Source organism: Nyctibius grandis, chromosome 16 (genome assembly GCF_013368605.1).
Source record: "Nyctibius grandis isolate bNycGra1 chromosome 16, bNycGra1.pri, whole genome shotgun sequence".
Classification (NCBI taxonomy): Eukaryota; Metazoa; Chordata; class Aves; order Nyctibiiformes; family Nyctibiidae; genus Nyctibius; species Nyctibius grandis.
Window position 1 is genome coordinate 2,337,145 of NC_090673.1, and position 27,533 is coordinate 2,364,677.

General features: G+C 34.9%; 1 protein-coding gene across 2 annotated transcripts; it reads left to right on the top strand.

The window, feature by feature from the left end:
- The first annotated feature begins 353 nt into the window (after positions 1-353).
- On the top strand, positions 354-26,720 carry C5 (complement C5). 2 transcript variants are annotated; one of them, XM_068414256.1, is made up of 41 exons: positions 354-418; positions 951-1,143; positions 1,788-1,950; positions 2,437-2,507; positions 3,109-3,200; positions 4,874-4,956; positions 5,450-5,540; positions 5,860-5,965; positions 6,706-6,832; positions 7,171-7,286; positions 7,503-7,703; positions 8,308-8,511; positions 8,992-9,201; positions 9,378-9,527; positions 10,394-10,523; positions 10,824-10,889; positions 11,469-11,669; positions 12,300-12,390; positions 12,825-12,901; positions 13,550-13,689; positions 14,368-14,589; positions 15,171-15,231; positions 15,846-15,935; positions 16,203-16,415; positions 16,562-16,637; positions 17,493-17,652; positions 18,120-18,215; positions 18,488-18,659; positions 19,429-19,634; positions 19,806-19,958; positions 20,324-20,386; positions 21,210-21,298; positions 21,956-22,000; positions 22,605-22,707; positions 23,463-23,537; positions 23,633-23,738; positions 23,930-24,016; positions 24,370-24,459; positions 24,968-25,051; positions 25,844-25,982; positions 26,263-26,720. In XM_068414256.1, the coding sequence occupies exons 1-41, from the start codon at positions 354-356 to the stop codon at positions 26,390-26,392; spliced, it is 5,037 nt and encodes a 1,678-aa protein (XP_068270357.1). In that variant the 3' UTR covers positions 26,393-26,720. The 2 variants fall into 2 exon arrangements, with proteins under 2 accessions (XP_068270357.1, XP_068270356.1); XM_068414255.1 differs by having other exon boundaries at positions 21,210-21,291; positions 21,949-22,000.
- Positions 26,721-27,533: the final 813 nt, after the last annotated feature.

The window sequence follows — 27,533 nt, forward strand, 5'->3', positions numbered from 1 at the left end:
ATTTAAATAAAAATTATTTTCTGAAGGACAAACTGAATCTAATTTTTTGTTTGTTGTGGGTTTTTTGCTACCTCTGAAAATTTTTTTTTTTAGTGTAGCTATCAAAGTTAGGACTGGCGTAGGATTGCTCTGGACATATTCAAAAATTGAAATCCTAAATTTAAAAATTCCTAAGTTTAGCTCTTCTGGCTTCCTTGGGAGGGGGAAATGTTTTAGTAAAACCTGATCTGCAATTAATAATTAACTGAGTGAAATGTGTCGGTGGTATTTCTGTTCATCTACTGCAGAAGCCAAACACAGTGTAATCCAGAATCGTTAGCATCTATGGTTTGTTGTTTGTTGTCATACACACTATGGCTATTTTAATATATTTTTTTGTTTTGCTATTTTCTGGAACAACTTCTAGCCAAGAGAAAACGTAAGTAAAGCAAATTTACTAGAAATGTTACGTCATTGTTGTCTGCTATTTTAGGTAAATAGATACAAAATTTAAGTAGAGCCAATGCAAAAGGAATTATCCAAATTGATGTGTTTTCACAAGCAGAATTCTCACTAGTGTCTGTGGGACTAATGCTGGAAATGCTACCGATGGTTCTGGAATTACTGTATTTGCTGCCAAAGAAAGAAGTAGAGTCATCTCCTTACATGCCACAAGACAAACATGCAAAAAAGTTAAGAAATAAACTGGTGCTCATTAGCTTTTCTGTAGTGCCTGAAGACAGAGACTTTGCTACAGGTTTGATGAAAGCTTTTATTTAGTGTATTTTACAGTTGTGCTTGGCAGTGCTTTCTTGATTCTTCTATCTGTTAACAATGGTATATAGAAAGCAGCCAACCTAAGTGCTTCTGGCATTTAATGGTGTGTACATAAGTGAATTACAAACGGAAGTAAGAGATTAGAAAGAAATATAGTTCCATTACCCTTTAATTGTTTCATATTCCACATACAGATATGTCATTACAGCACCAAAGATCTTCCGTGTTGGGGCATCTGAAAAAGTCGTCGTTCAAGCTTTTGGTTATGAGAAGGAATTTCCAGTCAATATTGCCATAAGAAGCTTTCCAGATAAACTTGCTGTTTATTCTTCTGGCCGTATTTCTTTAACTCCAGCCAACAAATTCCAAGATGCTGTAACTTTAACAGTAAGGAATTCAGACTTTACTTGCAGTGTTTTTATTGTCACATTTAGTTGTAAGTGTGAAAAAAGATTATGGTAAGTTTTCAGTTATTTAAACTGGGAAGGGAAGCCTAGCGCTCTGATTTCTCAGTTTGCCACATGTAGTTTATTTTGTTTTAGTTTGTCTGAAATTGAAATTATATTGGATAAAATTAGTGTAAAGGGATGACACCCTTTACAAGAAGGTTTTACTTGGGCTGCTGCCTCTCAGGAGGTGCTTCTCGCCCAGTTTTCCTTCTCAGCCAAAATAGCTATTTCACCAAACTACCAACCACAACAGCAGCTTTGGGGTGGCCAAGATTAATCATGTGTATGAGTGGAAGTCTGATCATTTGAACTCTTGTAACCTCTTCACTGGGCTTTGCACTTTGCTATTTTAGTTCTGGACATAAATAAAATGCAAAATTTCAAAATATCTCTTTGTAGCTTAATACTCCAGACCATCATCTATGAATAAACGCTTATGGGTGTCAACGTTTTTATTTAATATCATTTACAACAGGAGAGTAATTGCTATTCAGATACCTTTCTCAACAAAAAATACTGTAGGAAAAAATATGTGAAAAATGTTTTAATACTCTTTAAAAATCTTTATTTCATCTCTCCCAGCTTCTGCCAACAGATTTGCCAAGAACAGAGAATTCAGTCCAGTATGTGTATTTGGAAGCTGTTTCTTCACATTTTACAAGATTAAAAAAGATTCCTGTTTCCTATGAGAATGGGTTTCTTTTTATTCATACAGACAAACCAATTTATACTCCTGATCAGTCAGGTAAATAATGCTTATTTGTCTTGGCTGTTATTTAATTTTTAAAGTCTGTTGACTTTGCCAAGGAATTAGGATTTAAATGTCCTTTAAACTCTTGGAAATGTTGTATTGCCATCTGGTGCTATTTAATTTTTTAATCAGCAGACTAATATTTTGAACTATTTGATCATACTGTAGAAATTAATCACTTCTCCCAATATCCTCTTGGTCCGTGCCCTCTACAACTAATTGACTAATCATCTGTGGCACAAAGAATGAAAGTTTTTCCTGGGAATATGTTAAAAATATTTGTGAAGAAATGATGACTGAATCATTTGTTTCATGTAGATTGAGCTCTTTTCCTACAAAAGTGATATGCTAGGTTTGTGATGTAAAAAATTATATTGCACTGTGATGATTCCATGTGAAAGAGTGGTGGTGCAGGGTCTCTTGTTGCTAGTATGAATAAATACCGTTTGACTTTGAGATTTATTGTAATAATTCTTACAGTGAAAGTCAGGGTTTATTCTTTGAATGAAGAACTGCGACCAGCTCGGCGAGAAACTGTCCTGACTTTCGTGGTAAGTTGTAATTTAATTTAATATTAATATTCTGTAGATCACAAAAACAATAAATGTAGTTAGATGGTAAATCAGTATTGCAGTCAATATTTAATAAAACTGTTAGATGTTTTTGCAGGTAGCCAGACATCTTTTAAAAGATCTAAAAATGACTTTTCATAGTTGGACAGAGGTTTTCAAGTCCCAGATAAGAGGTTGTTACGGAATGGAAAAAAATAATTATCTTTAATATCTGGGGAAAGGATTTTTGAGGGAATTTTAATAATATATGGTTTTCATACTGTTATTTAAGATATAAAAATAATCGGTTTCTACTATACTATATTTTTTAGCCTTGAACAACAGGCTTGTCATTACAGTAACTTTTTAGCAATTTTAAGCATTGTGTAGTAACAGCTTTTAGTTGTTGGAATCACAGTAAAATGTTTTATCAGAATTTCAGTCTGAGTTGTTTGTAAAAATGTGTTTTCATGCTGTGAAATGGGCAAAACTCTTAGAAAAATACGTTATGTCCAAGCTCCCATTGAAATTACTGAATGAAGATTTTCCTTTTGATAAGAATGATCTGTAACTGCTGATTCTTTCCTGTTATAATTTAAAGGATCCCGAAGGAGTAAAAGTGGATATTATAGAAGAAGAAGATTATACTGGAATAGTTTCTTTTCCTGACTTCAAGATTCCTCCTAATCCTAAGTAGATTTATTTAATGCTTTTTGAGAATTATTAACGTAATACTGCCTCTTCTTAAAGACTGTCAGTGTGTCTTTTCCTTGATACACAGAGTGTACATGACTTTAAACTTGGAGACTTCTAACATTTCACGCAGTGTGTAACCGTGGTATAAGTGAGGAACTTATGACCAAGTATTCTCCTTTTCAGTTGACTTCCAAGCTAACATTTGTCTCCTAAAGCCAAGTGGGAAGCTTACCCTCTGCATTTTCAAATAGATGGCATATGCTCACTGTAACGAGAGAAAGTGACGAGATGTAGTGAGTGACATTACTGGTGATAAAACTGAAATTAAAGAACACTTAGAAGTAGGTTTGTCATGCTCAATTGAAAAGGAAGGTTAATAAAAACTAAAATTTTCTACTGTAGAAACAGTGTCAAAGATGTATTGATTTCAAGGAGGGGAAACATTCATATTTCATACATACACTCATACAAATCACCATCATTTTTCCAGTAGCAGCAGCATACAAAATAAATATCTCGTCAGTTCTCCTTTTAGTCTTGAGAGGGTGCTGAAGATTCACTGAGTTGGCAGAAGGGTGCTAGCAGGTGCTTGAAAAATGATTTTTGACTGATTTACTTTTCATTAGGAAATAAGCAATAATTCAGTCTGAGTAAAAATTAATCTTGTATCCTTCTTGAAACTGAGTATCTGTTAACAGTAGACTTGCATAATTTTTATCGTGGTGCTATACAGACGAAAGATTGTAGGAACGGTTTTTCCTTACATTATTATGTGAATTGCAGTTGTGCCTCAGTGCTCTAGTCAGAGAGAGGACCTTAACAGAAGTCTGCATGAGTCCTTTGGAGCATTTTCTTGGCTAATACATCTTACAAGTACATTTTTCAGTGTAGATACATGTACCTATTCTCAGTCGAGATCTGATTGCTTGTAGATTAACGTGGTTTTCATTCAAGATGACCTTTCTGATAGATCCAGTCACTGTGAACCACTTGCTTTTGGCCATAATACAAAGTTTTGTAGTTGAGCTTTGTTGGTTTGTTTGACATCATTTAAGATGGTGATGCACTGAAGGACTCATCCATTTCTTTGAATGGTAAGATAGGAAGATATATACATTTAGATATGCTCTGCCCATAGCAGTTCGTGGGTTTAAGTAAAGCAATTTGAAATGAAGCAAATGCCTTTTGAGTGCATCTAGTGGCAAAGAAAAATCATCCAAATTATGATAAATCGGGTAGGTGATACATACTAATCCTGCTGACTGCATTGAAACAGACTTGTAGCCACAAACAGGCATTTATCTAACCTCAGGGGTGATAATTGGCAAGTGAAAGAAGGTAGCAAATAACGTCCTAATGACCATGGTTACATTTGCAGTCTTCAAAATGTGTCTCTGCTTGTGATCATAACACACAAAATTCTGATGATAGTTGTCATATAAATAACGGCATATTCTTTTCCAATTTATTTCAATGCTTTAAAAAGTTTCAAATAATAAAATATCAAAGCAGAATCTTCTCAAAGTAGCTGTTGAACATGCAAAAACTTGGTGCAGAATTTTTCTCTCCAAATAATTATCAACATGAAATATTGTTAAGCAGTAATATTAATTTTTGTCTTCAATATTAATTGTCATCTTAAAAAATGTTTGATTGTTGGCATTTCTTAGGTATGGAATTTGGAAGATTGAAGCCAAGTATAAGAAGAATTTCATAACCTCAGCTGTTGCCAAGTTTGAAGTTAAGGAATATGGTAATGTGTGCCCATACTGTGAACCTTCATTTTTATATGATTTCAGTGAAATGTAAAGAGGACAGTTATACAACACAGAGGAAGAAAATGCAGAAATGCCTGAGGTAACATTGACCTCTTATACACAGCAGTGGGATGCAGTGTAATGCCCAGTGGCAATGTCAGTTCAAGGTAATCGGTCACATCGGTATCAGACTGTATTAATACAACTTGCCTCTAAATAGAGTTATTCTTTAGTATACTGGGTCATCTTGACATGGTTGCACTGATGCAAAATGTGGAGCCAGGGCAACTGTAAATAACTTAGGGCTTTATAACTTGTGTTTCACTGTGGACAAGCTGACAGCTGTATTTTGGAGCTATAATATTGTAATTCAAATCACTTGAAACTAACGTGACTCTTTGATGGCTACACAGAGGCGTCTTTCTGAGTTCCTGTGGTTTACTGTATAAAAACACATCTAAGTGGCTTCCTTTTCTACTTAATTTTCAGCAATGCCAAGTTTTTCCATCATCATAGAACCAGAAAGTAACTTTATTAGTTCTGATAAATTTGAGAACTTCAGGATTGTTGTGAAAGCTAGGTAAGGAAATTTGGCTTCCATTTCTAAATATGTGTGTATCTCTTCTTCTTTTACCTGAAGAATGATTCTCCTGTGTCCAGGGGTTTCCTCTTTTACTTCCTCAAGAAGCCCTATCATCTCAATCCTTTCTGCTCTGTAAGAGAACTAAGTGACCCTTTTTAAAATCCTTACAAAGTGATTATTTTTCAACAGAAGTGTTTAAAGCTACATGGACATTTGCTTTCTATCTCTTGCCTAGGAAATTAGTGTGCTTCAAAAAAAATGCTTTGTTGCAGCCATTAAAGCAATCTTAAAAACATTTGTATTGTTTTATTCTCAGCTATTTTTATAATAAAAGGCTTGCAAGTGGTGATGTTTTTCTTCGTTTTGGAATAATTGAAGAAACTGAAAAAAGAATGATGCCTCGTGCAATGCATGTAACTAGGGTAAGAAGATGCAAGCCTAGTTTGTGTAGATTTCACATGCTTAGTTCAGGACTGATCCAATTCCACTGAAGTTTTCCCATTAAATTCGATGAGAATGAGTTCCAACTCCTAGTTTGCACTGACAGCTATTCAGTGTCAACTCTTCCTGTGTAATCCTATCATCGGGGCCACAGAAATGCACTTCAAAATGAAACTCAGAGGCAGCGTCTGAGACAAAGTAATTTCAAGTCTGGTTCAGTTACTCATGAGCAAACTGTGTGGTTGAAATTTCTATGAAATAACTTTTATGCTATCTGTTACAGAGTAAATGAAAGAAAGAAAATACAGGATCGATGTAGTAATACCAAATCACGATGGGAGACAAACAGATCAAAATTATATTGATATATTATGGGGAGTCTGTTCTCCACCAATTATCTCTCCCTCATTTAGTCTGGCCTTTTTGATCTAGTCATTGAGGAATGATAAAAGGCATTATCTGTCCTCATTTAGTGAAGATATATGTGTTATTTCTACCTAGTTGGGCCTGTATGCAGACTTTGCAATATATGCCATTGGTTGATTAGTTATCAATAATTTTATGGAATAAAGAATTCTTCATTAGAACATTGCCACCTTTGATTTCCTCTGAAAACAGACAATGAACAGAAACATGTTGAAGTTAGAATTTGCCTGTAGTGTATCTATATATTATTTCTAAATTATTGACTATTAAGTAATGATTTATATCTCATTTCTAGATTGAAAATGGAGTTGCTGAGATCAATTTTAACAGTAAGGAAGCAGTGAGTTTTATAGGATTTCAAAGTCTAGAAGAATTGGATGGGTCATATTTATATATCGTGGCATCAGTGTTGGAGTCTACAGGTAAGGTGCTTTTTGATCAATTGTTTTTAAATATACCTGCAAATGTAAACAGAACTAGAAAACAAAATTATATGGATAACTTCCCTAGTATCAGACTTTCTTTAGTATTCAGAAATCCTTCCAAAAATTTATAAGGAAGAACAGCCCATCTGTCACTGTAAAAATGTTTAGGGATTAAACTTTTTTTTGGCTATTTGTTTTCACAACAGTGCTAGGAGTTGACTCTTTAGATGCCAGGACTTCACTATAACAGACAGGTTGTGCTGACCTTTGAAGGAAAGTGGAGAAAACACAGGCTCTAGGATGTGATTATTAAAAGGGACATAATGTTTTGTTAGGTGGCCTCAGTGGTGAAGCAGAATTTGCTGGAGTCAGATTTGCAGTCTCTCCTTACAAATTGAGTTTGGTTGCTACTCCTCTCTTTGTGAAGCCTGGACTTCCCTTCTTCATTAAGGTTAGTTAACATAAGCAGTATTGTTGCACATTACAACATAAAACCCATAATGCAGAAGCCTTATTCTTTTTTGTATATATTATTGTAGGTCTTAACATGCTTTGACCTTCTACATTTTTTAACTTGCTGTTGTAGAGGAAGCTTAGCAGCTTGAAAGTTTTCCCCTTGAAAAATGTCACCATTCATATAAGAAATGTTCTCTGTTCTGATGAACAGGTGCAGGTGAAAGATACAGTAGATCACTTTGTTGGAAATGTCCCTGTAACTGTCGCTGCAAAATCTTTTAGTGAGCAAATGGATGAGACTGAGTTGATATCAGAGGGTTCAGAATCTGGGAGAAGAAAAACAAGCATGAATGATGGAACTGCTTTGTTTGTGGCTAATGTCCCATCTGATAGCAAAATGTTGGAGTTTCAAGTGAGTTAAATCGTTCCATTAATTTATTTCTTCGAGGGTTTAATTCTGTACTTTTGTGAATGTACAACACTGATGGGAAGATTTTTACACTCAAAAGTTAATAGTTTATAAACTTAGAGACTGTTACAAATAATCAGTTATGAAATGTAAGTGCTATAATGAAACATTACTTCTCTACTAAATTCTATATTAGATTGTTCTGAAACAAAATATCCTAATTTGTCACATATTTATTTCATAATAATTATTAAATAAAAAAATCTAAGCGAATTGTGTGCAAACAAATCTCTGAGAGTGCTTCCCTCACTATGCAGGGAGGCATATCATTAATCTTTTCTGCTCTGTTTATTTATGTGCTTCTACACTACCATTTTATATTTCACTTGATATTTATAGTTCTTTTTACTAAAGAAAACATGAAAGTCTTGAGTTGGCTTTCATTTTATTAATCCCTCTGAAAAATATGTTACAGAATGCTTTTAATATTGTAATTATTTGTTTTATTAAGTATAATTCTGTACTTAAACTATTCAGAAGTCAGGACACACAGTTTTTGTTTCCTCCTTTACTAAAAATTTTTTCAGACGTTTTATTATCTTTTCAGGTAAAAACTGCAGATCCGCATCTTTTAGATGAAAACCAAGCAAGTAAAACCTATGAAGCCAAAGCTTATTCATCATTAAGTCAGAGTTATCTATATATTGACTGGGCTTCAAACCACAAAATACTACAAGTAGGGGATTTCATAAATATTAATGTATATCCACACAGTCGGTATATTCATAACATACATCACTACAGCTATTTGGTAAGTAACAGATGTTTCCACATAAAATACTGAATTGTGGTTTAATATGTGGTCCTAGATGAAAACCCTCAGCAATCAAGAACTATCCTCAGCATAGAATACGTGCAGCTCAGACAACTGCTCCTTCCATATACAATCCATCAGTCTTACATTAAAAAATTTTTAACAGTATCATGTTTAAATTATATAGTTTCCATTGTTTTGAATTTTCATCAGACATAGACTGGGATTAGGAACAGGTGATGCTAGTCTCAAGAACTATTCCAGGAGTTGAAATAGAGAGGAAGAGAAAGATGTGCAGAGACAGCACTTCTTTTTAGGGGATGAGGGAGACAGCTACCTTCCCTCGAGCTAGACCCACTGGTCCCAAATCCATTTTTGTGCGTGTTCAATTATATCTAAATGCAAGTAATTATTCCATGTAAGAAACATTAAATATAAATTTTGACTTTTTTATTCTCCGTCATTTTTCTATTATAGATCATGTCAAAAGGGAAGATAATAAGTTTTGGAACTCAGAAGAGAATTAAGGATTTGGAATACGAACATCTAACTTTTCAGATAACCCAAGAAATGGTTCCTTCAGCACGTCTTGTTGTTTACTACATAGTAATGGGAGAAGAAACTGCGGAGTTAGTAGCTGATTCAGTTTGGCTGAACGTGGAACAGAAGTGTGGGAATAGCCTTGATGTGAGTAGCAAAATAGCCACTAAAATTTGTGAATGTACATTCATTTAATGGTCAGATTTTAACATGGAATTACACAAGTTCTTTAACACTTCCTTGATTGAAGTGTCTGCCTTCAGATGCATTTATTTTGGAACAATGTGCTTTTAAAATTACCAATATTTATTTTCAATTTATAGATTAAGCTGCAATCAAGCAAAAAGATACTGAATCCAGCAGAAGTTGTATCGCTTAACATGAAAACACAGTTCAATTCCTTTGTTGCTTTGTCATCTATTGACAAGGCAGTGTATGGAGTCACAGGAAGAGGAAAGAGAGCCATGGAAAAAGTTAAGTAGTAGCCACAAAAGAAAAACAAGTTGCTCTTTGTTTCATGTTCATGTTTAGATAGCTATTACATGTCATGCATTCAGTAAGCCTGAAAATATGCAGAAGAGCAGTTCAGTCCAGAATAAAAGTTGCTGGTTTAAATCTGACAGTTCAAAATTATACAAAGAATTAGTTTACAATATTTTGATTTCCAGTAAAAGTAAATTGTGGTTTTAAAGGCAGACCTGAACTGTCTCATCAGAACCCTTCAGACTTGGCCAAAAATACGTTGCAGTGTTAGAGAGCTCCTTGATCAAAGAGGCATGGAGACTACATTCTCCTACTTAGTTCTTCCTATAATCTTTTCAGGTTACATTTTTAAGGTATACTGGTAGAATGATACGGCAGATGCTATTATATTCAGTGGGTTATAGAGGTTTTCAGTCCTTGTAGAATTTTAGACTCGTATGTATGGAAGTGAAACCTACAGATCATCTGTCATGGAAAGAATTCCATTCCTATGATAAAACACGGTGTATTTTTAGTGCTTCAGAACAGTCAGATACAAAATACATAGGAGACGAACAGGAGAACACTTTTGCACCAACCTTGAATCGTTTGTATCTGGTTTATAGCACTATTGAATTGGTTTTAAACAAGCTAGTCTGAGTATCAGGACTGTTACAAACACGTTAGTGAAGCATTCCACCTGGATTCATCTGCATGACTCTCTAATTCTGACGGGGGCTACAGGAAAGTGGCTGGGTTAGTGCTGGTGCTTGAATTAGCTCCAATATCGCTGAAGGGTATTCGTCAGTGTGCTGTGAAGACATCTTCCAGGCTAAAGTGGCCTTTCTGCATAGCTGTCGATATGGTTTTTCCTCAGATAATGCTAGATTTGGAAAAGAGCGACCTTGGGTGTGGTGCTGGAGGAGGACGGAACAACGTTGATGTATTCCGAATGGCTGGGCTCACATTTTTAACTAATGCAAATGCTGATGATTCAAATGAAGCAGGTATATTCCTTGGCGTTAAGCATGAAATTGTGGATTTTCTTTTCTGAAATATTCTATTGCGACTCTCAGTTATTATGTTGGAACTTCATTAAATTAATATACTAATGATTTTTGAGGGAGGAAAACATGACTGTGGATCAGTTATTGTAACTGAAATTAAAATACTTCTATGTAATTAAAATAGTAAACAGGAAAAGTCTCCCAAATTTTGTATGTTATTTTATGGAATTATTTTTAAGTGGGCTATGCTATTACAAAAAGGTCATGTGTTTTGTACTTATTTATTTATTTTTTGAACAGGTGAAACTTGCAATGAAGTTTTAAGAACCAAACGGTCCAACTTCGAGGAGCAGATACTCAACAAAGGTGTTAAAAAATTCTTTTAACATATATAATTACAGAAAAAAAATCACATCCATTAGAAATCGAGAATCTGAGTGTTTGCTTACAGCTTTTAATTATTGTTATTAACTTAATATAGTGGAGAGAGACTGACAAATACGGCAGATTACTTTAGAGAGGACCCCATTTATAAAGCCTCCTAGCCGTATGTGGAATTTGAAGTCAGCCAGGTTTAAGTACACATTGAAAGTACAGCGTATGTTGTAAGATCTTTTCTTTTTCTGAAGAGGCATAGCCTGAAAACTCACAGTACTGCCATATGGCAGTCTTTCCCAGTGACCACCTGCCAGGGACCAAACCTGTCAGAAGAACCTTTGACTGTTAAAATCTATAAATGTAACAAAATTCCTCTTATCTAATTTATATTTTTAATTCAGAATAGTAGTGATTAAGTATGTGTCACTAGCTTTTGAGTAATGACAAGTTTATGTTCATCCTCAAATCTGTACCTTCACTGAAATTCTGCAAGTTTTAAAAATACGTTCAGATGCGTTTGAAAATAAAAACTTCATCTCAAGGAAGGGAATTATTTTATTATTTCAGCATCCAAATACGCACATCCAGAAATTCGAAAATGCTGCATGGCTGGTGTGAAAGCATATCCAGTCACTGAGACTTGCAGTGACAGAGCTCAGCGAATTCGGAGTAATGAAAAGTGTGTTTCTGCATTCAGAGATTGCTGTGAGTTTGCAAACAGACTGCGGGAGGAAGAGCCTAATAAGCTTCTAATATTGGCGAGAATGCGTAAGTACGAGAGCTTTACCTCTCCTGTGGACACGTGGTGAAACGCTTCCAGCAGGATATGGGTAAATATAGAGGTTATAGTTTTGTTAATCTATTAACCCCTCCCTATTACCTGTGAGGGTTATTCCAGAAAGAATTTTACCAGTCTCCAAAGGCGTTGGTTGTATACCTGTAAAGAGCCATTCTTTATTCTGTTAAGAGCTATATTCTCTTCACCCATATTTAGAACAAGCAGAACTGCAATAAAAGAGCATAACTGCCTGTGAAGGTAATGCTAAACTTGAATCCTTTGCCCAGGCCCAAAACAGCCAATGGGTAACATCTCAGGAAAGATCAGTGGGAGTGTGACATTTCTTGTCTCCCATTCTCTCCCTATAACTGCTTGTTAACAAGTTACTCTGTCTGGATATTGGACGGGTATTCACATGTGTAAATAGATGAGGTGGGATTAACGCAGACTTTTGATTGAGGGTATTCAGATACCTTTTTGCTTGTATTAGGACTAACTCGAAGCAAGTAAGCAGAATACAGTATCACACAAAAAAGATAATGCTTTTGAAGCCTTTGGTGGAAGGCTGTTGGCAGGTGGTTTGTTTTTTTTTCTTAATTTGCTTTATTTATGTTCTTCAGATTTTGAGGATATCTTGGAACTGGATGAGGCAGAAGTTCGTAGCTACTTCCCTGAAAGCTGGTTGTGGGAAGTTCACCAAGTTTCTCCAAGGTACTACTTTTCTCAAATCAGTTACCAACATTTGACTTAGTCATCGTTTTACCTCAATTTTAGCACTTACTTTCTGTAAGCTGGGTACCCTTAGTTGTACCTGAGATGTGTGCTAAAACGCAGTCTTATACAAACTATTCCTGCCATGGTTTCCTCCGTGCAGGATATGCTGTCTGGTGCTCAGATTTCTAGGTCACTTTTCCTTTCACTTTCAACCTTGCTAAACACCTGCTTCTGCAGAGTCGGCTAAAACCAAGTTTATTCAAAGATCCAGAAGTCCTGTTTTCTAAATATGCTCTCATACCTTGTCCTACCCAAGTCTCTCTTAGATACAGGAGCTGCTCTGGGCACGTACTGTCTTTGTGTTGATGAGCTGTTGGTGTTAACAGGTGGCTATTGCTAATGTATAAATGTACTAACACTTCTAAACACAGGTCAAAAACTCTCTCTATCACCTTGCCTGATTCGCTGACTACCTGGGAAGTACAAGGTGTTGGCATTTCTGATAAAGGTAGGTACTGCAACCTAATTAGATCGTAGCTAAAGAATTAAGGAGCTTTTCTGTCTGGATTTTGCAGAACCTCTCGTTGCAGTTGACACGTATGTTCTAAAATGTTAATTTTCTGGTTGATAAACAGAAAAAGAAAGCATCAAAACATATATTTTAGGGAAAGGAAGTTACTTCGTTTCTTGTTATGGATTTAAGTGGCTGGGAAAACAAAGGTCTGTCTAGTGTGTCTTGCCTTTGGCAGTGGAGTATAATAAATGACTAAGAATACAAGAACAAATAGTGAGTGACTCTTCCCTGGCACAACTTTACAGTGTCCTGCTATAAACACCTCAGGGACTTGAGGAGAGGAAGAAACAAATTTTCTGATAAATATGGTAGTCCAAACAGAAAATTTGTTTCTCACTTTGGGAAGAAGGATTAGAAGCCCAAAGGACTGATATGTCAGCTGTATGTGTGAAGAGTGGGAGACAGCAACTTGGAACAGGAAGCAAGAGCCTGGTCACTTTTAAAAAAGCTTGGACCATTTCAAAGTACATATTGAAAAATGACAAGTCATCAGTAAAGGTGGCAAGTATGTGGAGACTTTTCAAGCTTGTTTATCAGAAGGGTGGGTAAGATAATCTGCTTTTATGTTTTTAATTTTCTTAGGTATATGTGTTGCTGCGCCATTGGAAGTGCAAGTTGTAAAAGATATCTTCATGAGCGTTTATGTTCCTTATTCTGTGGTGCGGGGAGAACAAATTGAGTTAAAAGGATCAGTTTATAACCATGGAGCTTCTGCAATTAAGGTAATTTGTGGTTTTAGTGAGTTCTACAGAAAGATTAACATAACAAACTAAAAAAGCCTTTCCCCTGCGAGTATCCAGTATAAACAGATCCTTGGATCAGATTTCTCCAGTCCTTCAGCTAGTGTTATGTCTGCTCTACATAACTATGTAACAATGAAATCCAATCATTGTGTCATTTTGAGCCATTCCACTGATTACAATGTTGTCATGCTCTTGCCTAGCAACTTTGCCTCCTGAAAGTTAAAATACAGTTTTTTCTATTCCAATTGTTTGGACACAGTGTCAAAAAGTGATGGGACTTTTTGAATGACCTGCTCCAGGGCTCACATTACATTGTCTAGGGATTTAATATAAAAGGACTCATTTTAAGGCAACACATTCAAACAGAAGTGCAAAATTATTATTGAAAAAATTTTAGTATAGTATGCAAAGGTGTGCGTATGAAGCAGATATGTGTATGAAGCTTAGTATAGTGGTTGCCTGGTGTTGCTAATGAACATTTGTTAGTGTCTCTAGTACAAGTAATAGTAATTCCAAAGTTAGTAACACTTGCTTGTTGTAAAAGGAAAAGTAGTATTACAGATAGAATGCTCAGTACAGTATCTCAGTGGCTTTAATATTTGTCTGGTGTTGTACCTGTCATGGAGGTGAAACATTTAAAATCTTGCAACATTTCAGTTCTGTGTTAAAATAGCAGCTGGAGATGGAATCTGTTCTTTTGGAGATTCTGCAACTACTGGATCGAGGATACGCAGTTGTAATTTTAAGAATCTCGACAGTGGTTCTTTGTCACCAGTTACCTTCAGAATACTTCCTCTGGAATTAGGTCTTCACACTATCAACTTTACATTGCTGACAGCCAGGAAGAGTGAAACTGTAGTTAAAACATTACGTGTAATGGTAAGAAAAAAATCAAAATATTTGTAGTGGTTTTGAATTTTGTATTGATTCAGTCACAAGAAATAAAAATATATTAAATCAATATATGAGTATTGCTTTATTTTAATATTATAATAATCCAAAATATCACGTGATATCATTGAATTCACTGAGGTGTATGCAGAGGTAAAATGCATGACTGAGTATTTGAGTACGCACATTTTTAAACCTTGTATATAAGAATTGTCAGAAAGATTAGATCGACAGAAAGATTATAACTTAGTAAGCAAGGAGAATACTGTGTTCTAAGTTACTTGATTTGTATTTTCAACTGCTTAGGCATGCTTTGTTGAAAGACAATTTTTTGTAATTTTATACCTTCCTGAGCTTTTATTTAAATCTTTTGTTAAATTTTCTCAAGGATTTTGGGAGATAGAACACTAGCTTAAATGTATATAGAATAAATGTTAAGTTAAGTGAAACTCAACTACAGAGAAGGATGTAGAAGGCAAAAATACTACAGTTTTAAACTGTTTCAGCTAATATATTTGATTAAGGAAAAGTGTTTTCATTTTCTACTTCTTTCCTCTTAACGGTTTCAGCCAGAAGGCATTAAGAGAGAACTTCACACAGGTTTCACTTTGGATCCACAGGGTGTTTATGGTAAGAGAATTGATCATATATGTCTTTACTTTGTTTATTTTTTCATATTCCTAATTCATGATGATGAAGTTTTCTGTAATGTGAAAAAAATGGCATTTCTCCTTCCTGAAATATTCTTCATATGTCCTTTCCAAGGATTTCCTGTCTTTTCATTGACTAATAAATCCATCTCAAAATAGCTAGTCTTTCAAAAAAATACTTGGATTCATTTCTTAAAAGAACCTTTATATGTATCTTTTACTGCGATACAATACTAAGCTTTTCTCAGTGTGCTTGAAAACCAGTTAGCAGGTGCTTTATTAATGAAAACAGAATATGTTCTCATTTAACCAGAGATGAATCTGAAACCACGAAGTTTAGGTCCAGATCAGATTTTTTTTTCCTAACAAAAAAGGCAAAAGAAAGATTAAATTGTTGCATCTGTTCTTTTTCAAAGGTTGATATTGTTTGTGTGTGCATTTGGGCATATTTCTCATTTCCATCTTATCACAGATATTTTTGTTACTGACTTCTCAGATAGTTGTGATCTTCAAATCTGGCTATTACGTCTGATTCATCTGTTGATTTAGATTGTGCAGTATGAGATATATATATATATACATTTTCAATTATAGGTTCAATCAAGAGACGACAAGAATTTCGATACAAAATCCCACTAAATCTGGTCCCTAAAACAAAAATTGACAGAAGTGTCAGTGTAAAAGGTAAACTGAATTGAAACTTTTATTCTACTGCATATGTACTTTCTGTATACATTTTCTTTTTCTCCTATTTTATATTACTTTGTTTAATTTGTCTAAATTTATTTTTAGGTTCTCCTTTTTTTGAGAAGAGGCTTTGCAGATCACCTTTTTGTGTAGAATTTTAAATACTTCATATAGAATGGTGCTTAAAGTATCCGTCAGATTCTGCCCTTGGATTCACTTTCGTGATCTCTCATTTAAATAAATTTTGTTTTTTTCTCTCCACAGGACATCTTATGGGTGAAGTGATTGCCGCAGTCCTCAGTCCTAGTGGTCTTAGTACTCTTACTAATCTGCCAAAGGGCAGTGCAGAGGCGGAGTTTATGAGTATTGCCCCAGTATTTTACGTGTTTCGCTACTTGGAAGAGTCAAATAATTGGCATTTACTGGGTCCTGAAACCCTAACTTCAAGAACTCAAATGAGGAGAAAGATGAAAGAAGGTAGAAAAATATAGCTCCTTCTCTTGCTTCAGAGTTGTAGGGGCATAAACTTTGCTGAATGAGAAAGATAATATATCTGAGTGAGCAAACACAATTTTAATATAAATCTCTTTTCATGATTTATTTTCTGCCTGATATACCCTTAGGAATTGTAAGCATCTTGTCATTCAGAAATTCTGACTTCTCATATAGCATGTGGAAGAATGGGCAAGCTAGCACGTGGTGAGTTAAAAAGGTCTTTTTATTAGAACGGATGGAAGAGGCTTGTTTCGCTCCTTTGCTTTCATATTATAACTAATTTTTAAAGGGCAATAATTTCTAGTAAGCATGAGAGGTGAACTTGATGGTAGATTTAAATGGTGCTTGCAACTTTGAATAGTATCTTTTGATTCCTTGTTTTCACTTTCTAAATCTTTTATTTGTGTCTGTAGTTCACACCATTACGACCAAGTTGGGCCAAGGGTTAGGAGTAGACTTAACTGAGATAATTTGTAGGATTTTGCTCAGTACTGAAACCTCTTCTTTGGACTTGGAATTTTACAAAAGGACTGTGTAGACCTTGGTTCCCTGCAGAATCATAAGCTCAGGCAAAGGTTGCACCCCAGCTTTGAAGAGGGAAAGCTAAATACAGGGACATGAGCAAGGGCAGAAGAGTCATACCTTTTGTTCACACGAATATGGTATTTAAAGGCTATCAAACAGGAGGGGTAATATTTAGGCAAAATACATAGTCACTGTCTTGCCTTTCACAATGGCAAATGCAGTTGGCTTATAGAGGGAAGGAATAAGATACATCAAAAGCATCTTCCTAAAGTTCTGTGCATAAGAAAATTTTGGAGTCTTTTGGAGATGTAAAGAGTTCATATCCTGAAACATGGAATTTGATCCTAGTTTAAAATTGAGTAATCATTGCCCAATTGTTAATTTAAATTCAAAATTCATCTGCAGCATTTCTGTGAACTGTGGGAGTATGTAGCATACCTAAATCATAAATAGTGCAAATTTGTGTCTAGCCTCTAGCAATCTGGTAATATCTGCTAATCAAAACAAATACGATCTGTTTGATTTCCTTGGCAGGTTGACAGCTTTTGCTTTAAGGATTCTTGGAGAAGTTAATCAATATATAAATCTTGATCAAATTTCTGTTTGTAATTCACTTCTGTGGTTGATTGATAACTGTCAAATGCCAGATGGGTCGTTCAGTGAATTTTCAAATTACCAACCAGTGAAACTACAGGTATGAAAACCAAACGTTTTCTGTGCGTATACAGTAAAAGCTGAAGTCCCCAGGAGGTAATGTGTTTAAGGAATGCAAGATATTTTAGGCTGCATTTCACCAGAACAGCTATTTAAGACAATTTTGCTAAATATGCCTTTTTCTAAATGCATTGCAAAAACAGCACAATCTTCTAAACCGTTCTGTTTTCCCACTAAAAGTAGCTGCTTGCCACTTCTTAATATTTAGGAAAAAATTATGTAGGTTGATTTTACAATACAATAGTCTTGGCTTGCCAATAACTTTACATATTTTGTTTTCTTTTTTACAATAAGCTATTACCTTCAAAAGAGTCAACGTATTTTCAAGTTAAACCAAACTGATATTTCTTACAGGAATTTCTATTTGTTTCCTCACCTAAACTGTAAAAAGTTCTATTTATTTAAATTAACTGTTGTTTCTATTTAATTATATATTTGATTTTGTAGGGCAAATTACCTAGAGAAGCTAAAGAAAAAACTCTGTATCTCACTGCATTTTCTGTTATTGGAATTGAAAAGTCAATTAAAATCTGTCCTACTCAGGTAAATAATATTTTTATTTCTGCCAGCGATCATGTTCTGAGATTCTAATTTCCTCCATTTTCTTTAACATTTGTTCTAAGAAATCAAGAGGCTTTTTTCAATTTCAAAGATTAGGACTTATTTGCTTTGTTAGTTTTTGTCTTTCAAAATCGGTAAAAGAACAACAATGAAATTCTGGATTGTTTTATTATAAGATACAGTGTAGAAGATACTGTATATACCTAGATGTATTTCTTTAATAGATGTTAGCTGTAGCTTGTTCATCTTTGCAGAAAATCCATGATGCTAAGAATAAAGCAGGAGATTATTTGATGAAAAATGTGCAGTCTGCTCAAAGCCCCTTTACTATGGCAATAACTTCATATGCTTTAGCTCTTGTGGATTTGAACCATCACTCTGCACGCTCGGCCTTCTCTGCACTGAAGAAGGAAGCATCTGTCATAGGTATTATTAAATTCTCTCAGAGTCTGTACTGTAGTTGGCTCTTAGGTAGGCTGTTCTTTTAGTATTCTTAAATTCTCTAATGTGGTGGCACTACATGAAGAGTGAAGTTCAGTGATGCTTGCTTTGGCATGAGTGAATTTTTAGTCTTGGGTGGCCAAGTATTTTTGCTAGATTGAATCCTGCTTTTCAACAGTGCAATTTCATTAACAGTATGCAAGTCAGCGAGGCATCTGTCATTCCCCATGGTACCACGTTTGTTCTATCTATAGGCTTTCCTTTTCTGCAGGTGTCCATAGTGGATTACTTTTGTCTGCCTCCTCATCCTTATGATGTGTCCACTCTCTTCCTTGGCTCCGAGTGGAATTTTTCACAATACCTGCCACTGCCCTCACTTTCGTTGTGTTGGGTTTTCTTCTTAATTTCTCACTAGTTGATGAAGGACTTCGTAGTCTCTTGTGAATGCTGTTCCTTTTTAGTGCGTTCTATCACAGGCAAGGGACTCAGACTGTTCTCTGCCAAGTAACGGTTTCTACTGGAATAGAAAAGCTTTGTCCTGCCTGTTGAAAGTGGCTTTAAAAAAATAAATTTAAAATCAGTTTCTAGTATAAACATCAGACTTACTAGTGTAAGAGAAGTATATCTTCATCCTCTGTTAAATGCAGCGTGAGTTCCTCCTCCTTGACCTGAGTAGGCAATAGTTCACCTTGTGTAGTCTGGAGAGAGCTGTTGGTATGTTTCAATCTGAAACCTTCCTTTTATACTTTTGTAGGTGACCCTCCTATGTATCGTTTTTGGAAAGATACTTTCAAAACACTAGACCAACACACTCCCAGCTCTGTTACTGCAGAAATGGTCGAAACGACAGCATATGCCTTGCTTACTACTTTGCTAAGAGGGGACAAAAACTATGCTAGTCCAATCATCAGATGGTTGTCTGAAGAGCAAAGATATGGTGGAGGATTTTATTCAACTCAGGTGAGCTTTTAAATATTTTGTTCTCATTCTTCAAGTACCAAAATCTGAGACATCTTAAGAGGGTAATGTCATTAGAAGACCACACAGACAACTTCAGTGTCCTATGTATGTAATACATTTTCACTTCTTTGTAATTTCCAGAATTAATTCTTTATAATTGATTTCTGGCAGGACACAATTAATGCCCTTGAGGCCCTGACTGAATATTCCCTTCTTGTCAAACGGCTTCATTTGGACATGAACGTTAAGGTAGCATACAAAAACCAAGGAGACCTTCATTTATTTAAACTGACAGAAGATACTTTCGTGGGAAGAACTATGACAGTGAGTGAATAGTATTGCTTTTGAAAAGTGAAAGAGGAATTCTTAGCAACTTGTTAAATAATTATTTGAACTTTGAAATTGCTACTAAAGTAGCTTTTTCTTTCAATAAACTGGTAGTAATTTGGTATAGCAGATGTTTAAGGATTTTGTTTATCTGCTAAATTTAATGCATTTGAATATTCATTTAAATTTAGTATCCCTGCTTGTTGCTGTGAAGTTTTATTTGTAGAATCTGATTGTAGCATCAGGCCTTAATATGTATTTAAAATGTAGAAAAGACAAGAAGATCGTCTGACCTGAATTGTTGCTAATAGCACTATCTTTATTATTAACTTATAACTTTTTGTGTAACATCAATCCTTTAGGTACCTTTGGATGATGACATATATGTAAGCACTGGAAGCAGCACTGGCATAGCCACAGTAAATGTAAGCATGCAACCAATTTTTTAAAATGAAATCTCTGCTTTGTTAATATCAACACTGAAAAAGAAACTGAAATTTCTCATAAACTGTTCCATTTGTTGCCCTTACCTTCAGACTGAAGTGGTGGATGTCATTAGGGCTCTATTTTAGATTAAGTACAAGCCATTGTATGACTTATGGCTAAAGAGAGAGAAGTTGTGAAGTTTCTTCCTCTTCATCAGAGGTTTTCTGCTCCATAAATCTAAATAGATGCTCAACTTAGTTTAATGCTCATCAGTTGTTACTGTCTCTGCTTAGAGAGCTAAACAGGAATACCCAACTTAGTGATGGATTTTGAGAAATTGCTCAATTCTCTGTTGTTCTGGTGTTTGCTCTTAGTTTATTAAGCAATGTCACTGAGAAACTGTTTGCTTGCAATATTTAAAGGAATAATTTCTGTGTGCCTAAATATTAAGCTGTTGCCATGATATATTTTCTTCTAATCTTTCATAGCCTCTTCTAGCATCAAACGTAGTAACATCTGAAATGTATATATTCTTTTGTACTAGTATTTATAGTCATAAAATGTCAGGAGTTGTTTGGATAATATTTTTAGTCTTGTAAATACGACAAGCAAGAGTGGTGTGCTTTTGCCTAAGAATTCCCCATTTCTTTCTGTGCTGATCATTTATTTTACTCTGCTTTGTGTCCATCAAAACTAATCATGCTGTACAGACTTGTTTTGACTGGTATTATATTCTCCGTATTATGAGTTTTCACAGTTCTGTGCCAGTTTTGAGGATTGTTTACTGCTTCTGTTTTCTCTAATTTATTTGTCCGTGTGTAGGTGAGGACAGTCTATAATACAATCGGTACTTCTGAAGAGTCATGTAACTTTGAATTGAAGATTGTTCCAAAGAGAGATGATGGTAAAGGGTTAATATGGTTTTAAATATTACTATATGGTCAGTGCAAGGGAGGGAGGAAAAAAAAACTTACTTTGTTTAACAAAGTGTTTCTTATTAAGAATGAAACTGTCATAAATTCTGCCACTTTCTAATTGCAAAATTGGAAAAGAAATTGCTAGAAGCCTTTTTAGCCCTTCTTGAAACTATTGCCATTTTGTGAATAGAATTAATTTTTAATGTATTTGTTAGGTGCATTTTTACTCATTTATGGAAGAGTTTTTGCAGTTGGAGGGCTGAGAAATACAAACTTCTAGCAGAAGAAAGAAAGATGATGGAGGATGGGGAGGGGTTAGAGTGAGTTCTACAAAGTACTGAGAGTTCTAGTCCAGTTACAACAGGATATATAACCACATTCTGAGCTTTTGCCATGAAGTAGTTTTAATAACATAAGTACACAATAAAGTACATTAAGCATTAAAGCATAAAGCAATTTCACCCGAATTATAAAAGAAGTATAATGTTACTTGTTTGTGGCTAGACAATGAGTTCCTATAAAAATAGCCACCAAAAGAATTTAAAGAATTATCTTTCCATTATGAAAATGCTTTATGAGAATTTTGGATTGCTACTTCTGAAGAGTTATAAAATTACTTATTTGACTCTACTTGATATGAAAAGGTAACAGAAAAGAAGATGGGGAGCCACTTGGGCGCTTAGAGGCTTGTGCAAAGTAAGTATAGTGGATGGGGTTTTTATTTGGTTGGTTGGGTTTTTTTTCTTTCCACAGTGATTGAGCCAATGTTTTGCATTTAAAGGTTTCATTTAACTAAATGCTGGTTCTCAATGTCCTGGATTTCCTAACATTCAGCACGTGTCCTTGCAAAGGTGGAATTCCCAGCTGACATGTTAAGGAATTGTTTTAATATTATATTAACAGAAATATTTATATTAATTTTCTTTTATTTTTTAAGAGATTAAAATGGTTTTGTTTGTTAATAATTTTACCTGGTCTTCTGATATCTTTTTCTTCCTGTTTCTTCACTTTTATGTATGTGTGTAAACAGAATTAGAGCCAAGGTCATGATTTCTTTGGGAGGGAGTTTTTGTTTCATTTATACATGGGTTCTCCTGGAACATAAGTATTAAGAAAAGCTTCTTTCTGCATGATATTTGCATAAATCTGAAATGATTCATCTGGACTGTTTTGCTTCATTATGGGTTTACTATGATCTAAATGTTGGTAGAATTTTCCTTAGGTTTTTCTGGGATCACATTTGAAGATTTCTTTTTAATTTCAGTTATGTTTAACTAATACAATTTTTAATCTATTTTAGGTACAGGCCCAGCATGAGAGAGCCACAGTCAGGGTCTGCTCATGCCGTGATGGACATAGGTTTGGTTAGCGGATTGGAAGCCAATCCAGAAGACTTATCTACTGTTAGTATTAGAGAACTTTTTTTTTTTTACTGAAGTTTTTTTGACAGAACTGTAAGATTTACTGTTCTTCACCTTTTTCTGTTAGAGTAGTAGTGCAAACTTATATCGTTATATCCTCAATGCTTCTAAATACTTCTAAGACTAATGAGAATAATCTACTTAAGTCTAGATTATGGACTTTTGATAGAGTCAGAAGCTAGACAACTAGTTAAAGTTTGACATCTAGGCTCCCTCTGCTGTTAGTGGAAAGACAAGAGCAGAGAGTGAGTAGTTCTCACCTGTGTTAGGGTAGTGTGCCTCAGCCTCTGGAGATGCTGTCTGTGGTAACTGTACAGGGAACACTGTTAGTATACACACCTATTAGTTGGCTTAAGTTTGTGAACTGAATCTTAACTGTAGTGCTTCTGTTCATCCAGCTCCTATTGACAAGCATGCGAGTTTTAGTTAAAGGCAATCAGAGTTAAGAGTTATAGGATTTAAATAGGATAGTATACATGGAGTCAAGTATTCTTTTAAGGATAATTAGCTTTTTAATTCCTTATTATCTTCATGTACTGAGTAAAAGGATAATTTCCTTAAAAGAAAACAAAAAAAAAACACAAATGAGAGTGTGAGCATTATTTTAGCGTTGCCTCTTTATAAGGGGTTTTTACATCTCAGAATTATGTTAAAGCTACTGATTACAAAACCTTCAAGATCATCCAAAAATGTTTTAACTTGTATAAAAGATTTTTCTCTGTTTTTCTCCCCTACAGCTTGCAAGTGGAGTTGATCAGTTGATAGCAGATTATGAGATAAAAGACGGGCATGTTATTCTGCAGATAGACTCTGTATGTTACCCTTTTCATAACTGAAGCACTACTTTAACTCTTTGGAATAATTTTGTTTCCTCTAGAGCTCCTTAATTCATGTGTCTTTCAAACAGGTGCCAGCTAATAAATTTCTCTGTGTTGGGTTCCGAATAAGTGAGCTTTTCCAGGTTGGGATGCTAAATCCTGCCACATTCACCGTATATGAATATCACGCACCAGGTATGTGTTCCGTGTCTTCAAATTCATGTTTCTCTTTTAACTCTTTATTCCTCTACATTTTTCTTTCTTCAACAGCTTTTTAATCCTTGTTATTTTAAGCTCAGGTAACTTTTGACTCACAGAGTTTCAGTGATGACTTCTTGGACTTTGATTTTCTGTATGTATTTATTATTTCTTTTTGGATCTTCTAGATAAAAGGTGCACTATATTTTATAACCCCTATGGAAATGAAAAACTTGTGAGATTGTGTGAAGGAGATGAGTGCAAATGCATGGAAGGTAAACTTTTTTTAAGATGTTTTCCCATTCCACTTGGTGGGAAAATGCAGTGTAGTGCTTTGGACAAAACCACACTAAACAGGAAAAAAATCCTCGTAAGAACACAGCTGTCATTTAAAAAAAAATTTAAAAAATGTGTGCAGTATGATCATGGATGTCTGGCTGGATTAAGTCCAGGTGGTTGAGGGTGTTATTTTGTATTTTAAATATTCATTGTTCCAGCATTCAATCCCATAATTATGGTGCTTCTCAGTTACAGTAGATTATCCCAAAGAGGTAAAGGTTCAGGATGTTTTATTTGAGGACATGTGATGACATTGTCTTAACACTGGCTTTTTTCTTTCTCCATGTAGCTGAGTGTAGTAAAGTACAAGAGAGACTAGATCGGTCAATAACTGCTGATACGAGGAGAAAAGCTGCATGCCAGAATGATGTTGCATATGGTAATATTTGCATTGTCGTTACCTATTTCATGTGCTCTGGCTGAAATGTTTACTTGTTTCCTACTGCTGCAAAACATTTTGTTGCAATTAGATCTTTAGTGATTAAAATTCAGTAGGCTGGACAGTGGCATACAGTATATGAAGGTGACGTGCTGGAGCAGAGAAGAGTAAGTGCTGTCCATACCCTCTGCTGAATAAAAGTTGCATAACCAGTGAGCCTGATCTGATGAGTTCTGCTAATAAGCACTGTGTTTGTCTTGGTACCATTTGAACATGGTCATGTGGCTTTGGGGTCAGAGAACGTTGTGGGGCATCAGGTGAGAGCATGGATAGAGCTTCCATCAAGTTAGAGCATGGGTAGAACTTGTTAATCTTTCTTAGCCCTTGTTTTCCCAGAAATTAGGACTATAAAGGGACATTATATTCTCCATCTGAGCATCTGCAAGACATTTAGTATGTGTTGCAGGAACAAGGAATAATAAAAAGTGTGTTTTGTGTTGTTCTGCAGTTTATAAAGTAAACATCTTATCTCGCAGTGAAGAAGGTTATTTTGTAAAGTATTCTGCAGCTGTTCTGGACCTCTATAAAAGAGGTGAGTGTCCTGTTCTTAATCTCTTTAACAATTTATTTAGAGTAAAAGCTGTCTGGTTGAGACCACTGAAACAGCTGACAAAAATCATCAGTCAAACCTAGTCATTTCATGGGAGTAGAAAACCATAGTCTCAAATACAGCCTTTGAGAATTCTTTTGTGCCGAGAAGGGCACTCTTTGTTTGATGTTTTTAAACAGCTTTTCTGTATTATAGCTGTTGTTAACAAACCTGAACTATAATCAGTTAAATGTGACAAAACAAGGTGAACATATTCCATAATCAATACAGCTGTGAGCTGTTGTTTAAATGTCTCACACGCCTTCCCTTACTGTCTATAAAATGATTGAAGTGGGGTAGTGCAAGGATATGCCCTGCCTTAGCTTTTCTCAGATTTTTGTAGGCTGGGCATGTTTCTGCTTCTGGGAGAAAGGACTTGAGAATGTTCTTAGGCACTCACTGTCTTGCCTTTGGGAGAGGCAGCTGCTCGGAGGCCCTGTGGAACTGAAACTGATATTCACTCATTTTTCCTCCGGGTTTAAGCACCCAATATGTCCTTATAATTACTATAATATAAAATTATTTAATGTGCACGAGGCTTATTTACCATTCAGATTTAACTTAAAAAATCATTTACAAGAAACATATCATCAAATTTTCCTGTTACATAACTTGTGGCAAATAGATCCCTTGGCTGTGCTGTGCTGTACTGCAGAACATTTTGGTGTTTTCTAATATATGAGTTAATGGAAATTCTCTTTGTGAAATTGTCCAATTCTTGACACTCTACTTCAGGACAGGCCTTTGCTCAAAAAAATAACGAAATAACCTTTGTTAAAAAGAAGACCTGTACAGATGTTGAATTGAGCCCAGGAGAGCAGTATTTGATCATGGGAAAAGAAGCCTTAAAGATAAGCATTGGTTACAATTTCAAGTAAGTAATTTACCATCAGAATATGCAGAGATTTAATCTTAAAGCATGCTGTGAAGTGGCAAGTGTTTGTATGTAATAATTCGTATATGAATATGTAATTGATTTAATTTTTTAAATATTAGCTTGACAAATAGTTACACAATGTGTTTTCAGATGTGTACATTTAAAACAGGACTATGAACACAAAGCAAGCAATTTCACATTGTAATTTTTTTTTTCTGTTTGACATTTTCCTCCCCAAATCTTAGCAGCAAATTATCATTTTCTGTTGTCTTCTCAGATTCCAGTACCCTTTGGACTCCAGCACTTGGATTGAGTGGTGGCCTTCAAATACAGCATGTACATTTTGTCAGGAGTTTTTAAATACAATGGAAGATTTTGCCGAAGATCTCATCATTAGTGGCTGTTGATTTACTTGGAGAGATTTTAAATTAAAACTATAGATCAAACCTCATATAAAAAAAAAAATCCTCACTTGCTTAGTAATTCTTCTCCGAACTTAACACTCATTAATAGTTCATCTTGAAAAATGGTCTTTGCTTGTAATTCATAGCCACGTTCTTATAACATAGTAATGATCAAAGTACAATTTTTAAGCCTGGATGGGAGAATAATGCAGAATACTGCAAAGACATTTGAAGTCAGATGAAGTGGATCAACTGTAAAAGCAAACACGTAAAGTATTGTCTTGTGCCAGAATAACACTTAGAAGCATTAAAATCTGATGTCTTATTAAAACATAACCCTTCCTTCATAAAAAAAAAAAGAAAAATAAAATTGTTTATCAAATAATTTTGTTCATAAGTTTAATTTCCAAGCAAATTAAAAAAAAATAAGGAAGTCACACAATAACCTTCCACTCATCTCTAACTTGGGAAGATCTTAAGGGGTGTGTTGGTGTACTTAAGATTTTTTTTTGCAAAGTCTGTTAAGTATGTTAAAACAAGTTGGGCAGTCTGCTACCTTGTCTTCCTTGCTTATGTTAGATAGAAGACTGCTAATTGTTTTGCTTATATGTTGTCTTCAAATCGGGTCTGTTATGATGAAAAAAATTAATATGCTTCTGCTTTATAAGAGGTATTTGTAATTAATACCAATATTCAGATTACAATAACTATTTTGCAATTTGCATGTTCACAAAGGTGGAACTGCCTGTGATGTATTTCTCTGCAAAACCTTTATCAAGACAATTTTGTCTTTTCTTGATTTTTAGATTTCAAAAGTAGAACTTATGCCCTCTTGCAGCTGATTCAGTCTCTTAATAATATGAGAAAAATCCCCTTACACTAATATAAATGTTGTTAGTCTAAGGTTAAAAGAAGGCAGTGTTAAACCAAGTACTAAAAAGAAAATAGTCATGCTACTACAATGAAAAAACAAGCATGTGATACAGGGGAATCCCACGTTGAGAGAGATTAAATCTAGTGTTTCCCCTTGCTGATGATATGCTCAGAATTTCAGTCGTTAACCAGTTTGGTAAGTCCTCTTTCCAGACATTATTAATTATTATTTGTTATATGAGATATTTACACCAATTTGAAATACTTTTGA

Coding starts and splice junctions, on each gene's coding strand:
- C5 (XM_068414256.1), top strand. CDS start 354: ATGGCTATTTTAATATATTTTTTTGTTTTGCTATTTTCTGGAACAACT. Junction 16,638..17,492: donor AATGGGCAAGCTAGCACGTG/GTGAGTTAAAAA, acceptor TTTCCTTGGCAG/GTTGACAGCTTTTGCTTTAA. Junction 22,001..22,604: donor CGCTTAGAGGCTTGTGCAAA/GTAAGTATAGTG, acceptor AATCTATTTTAG/GTACAGGCCCAGCATGAGAG.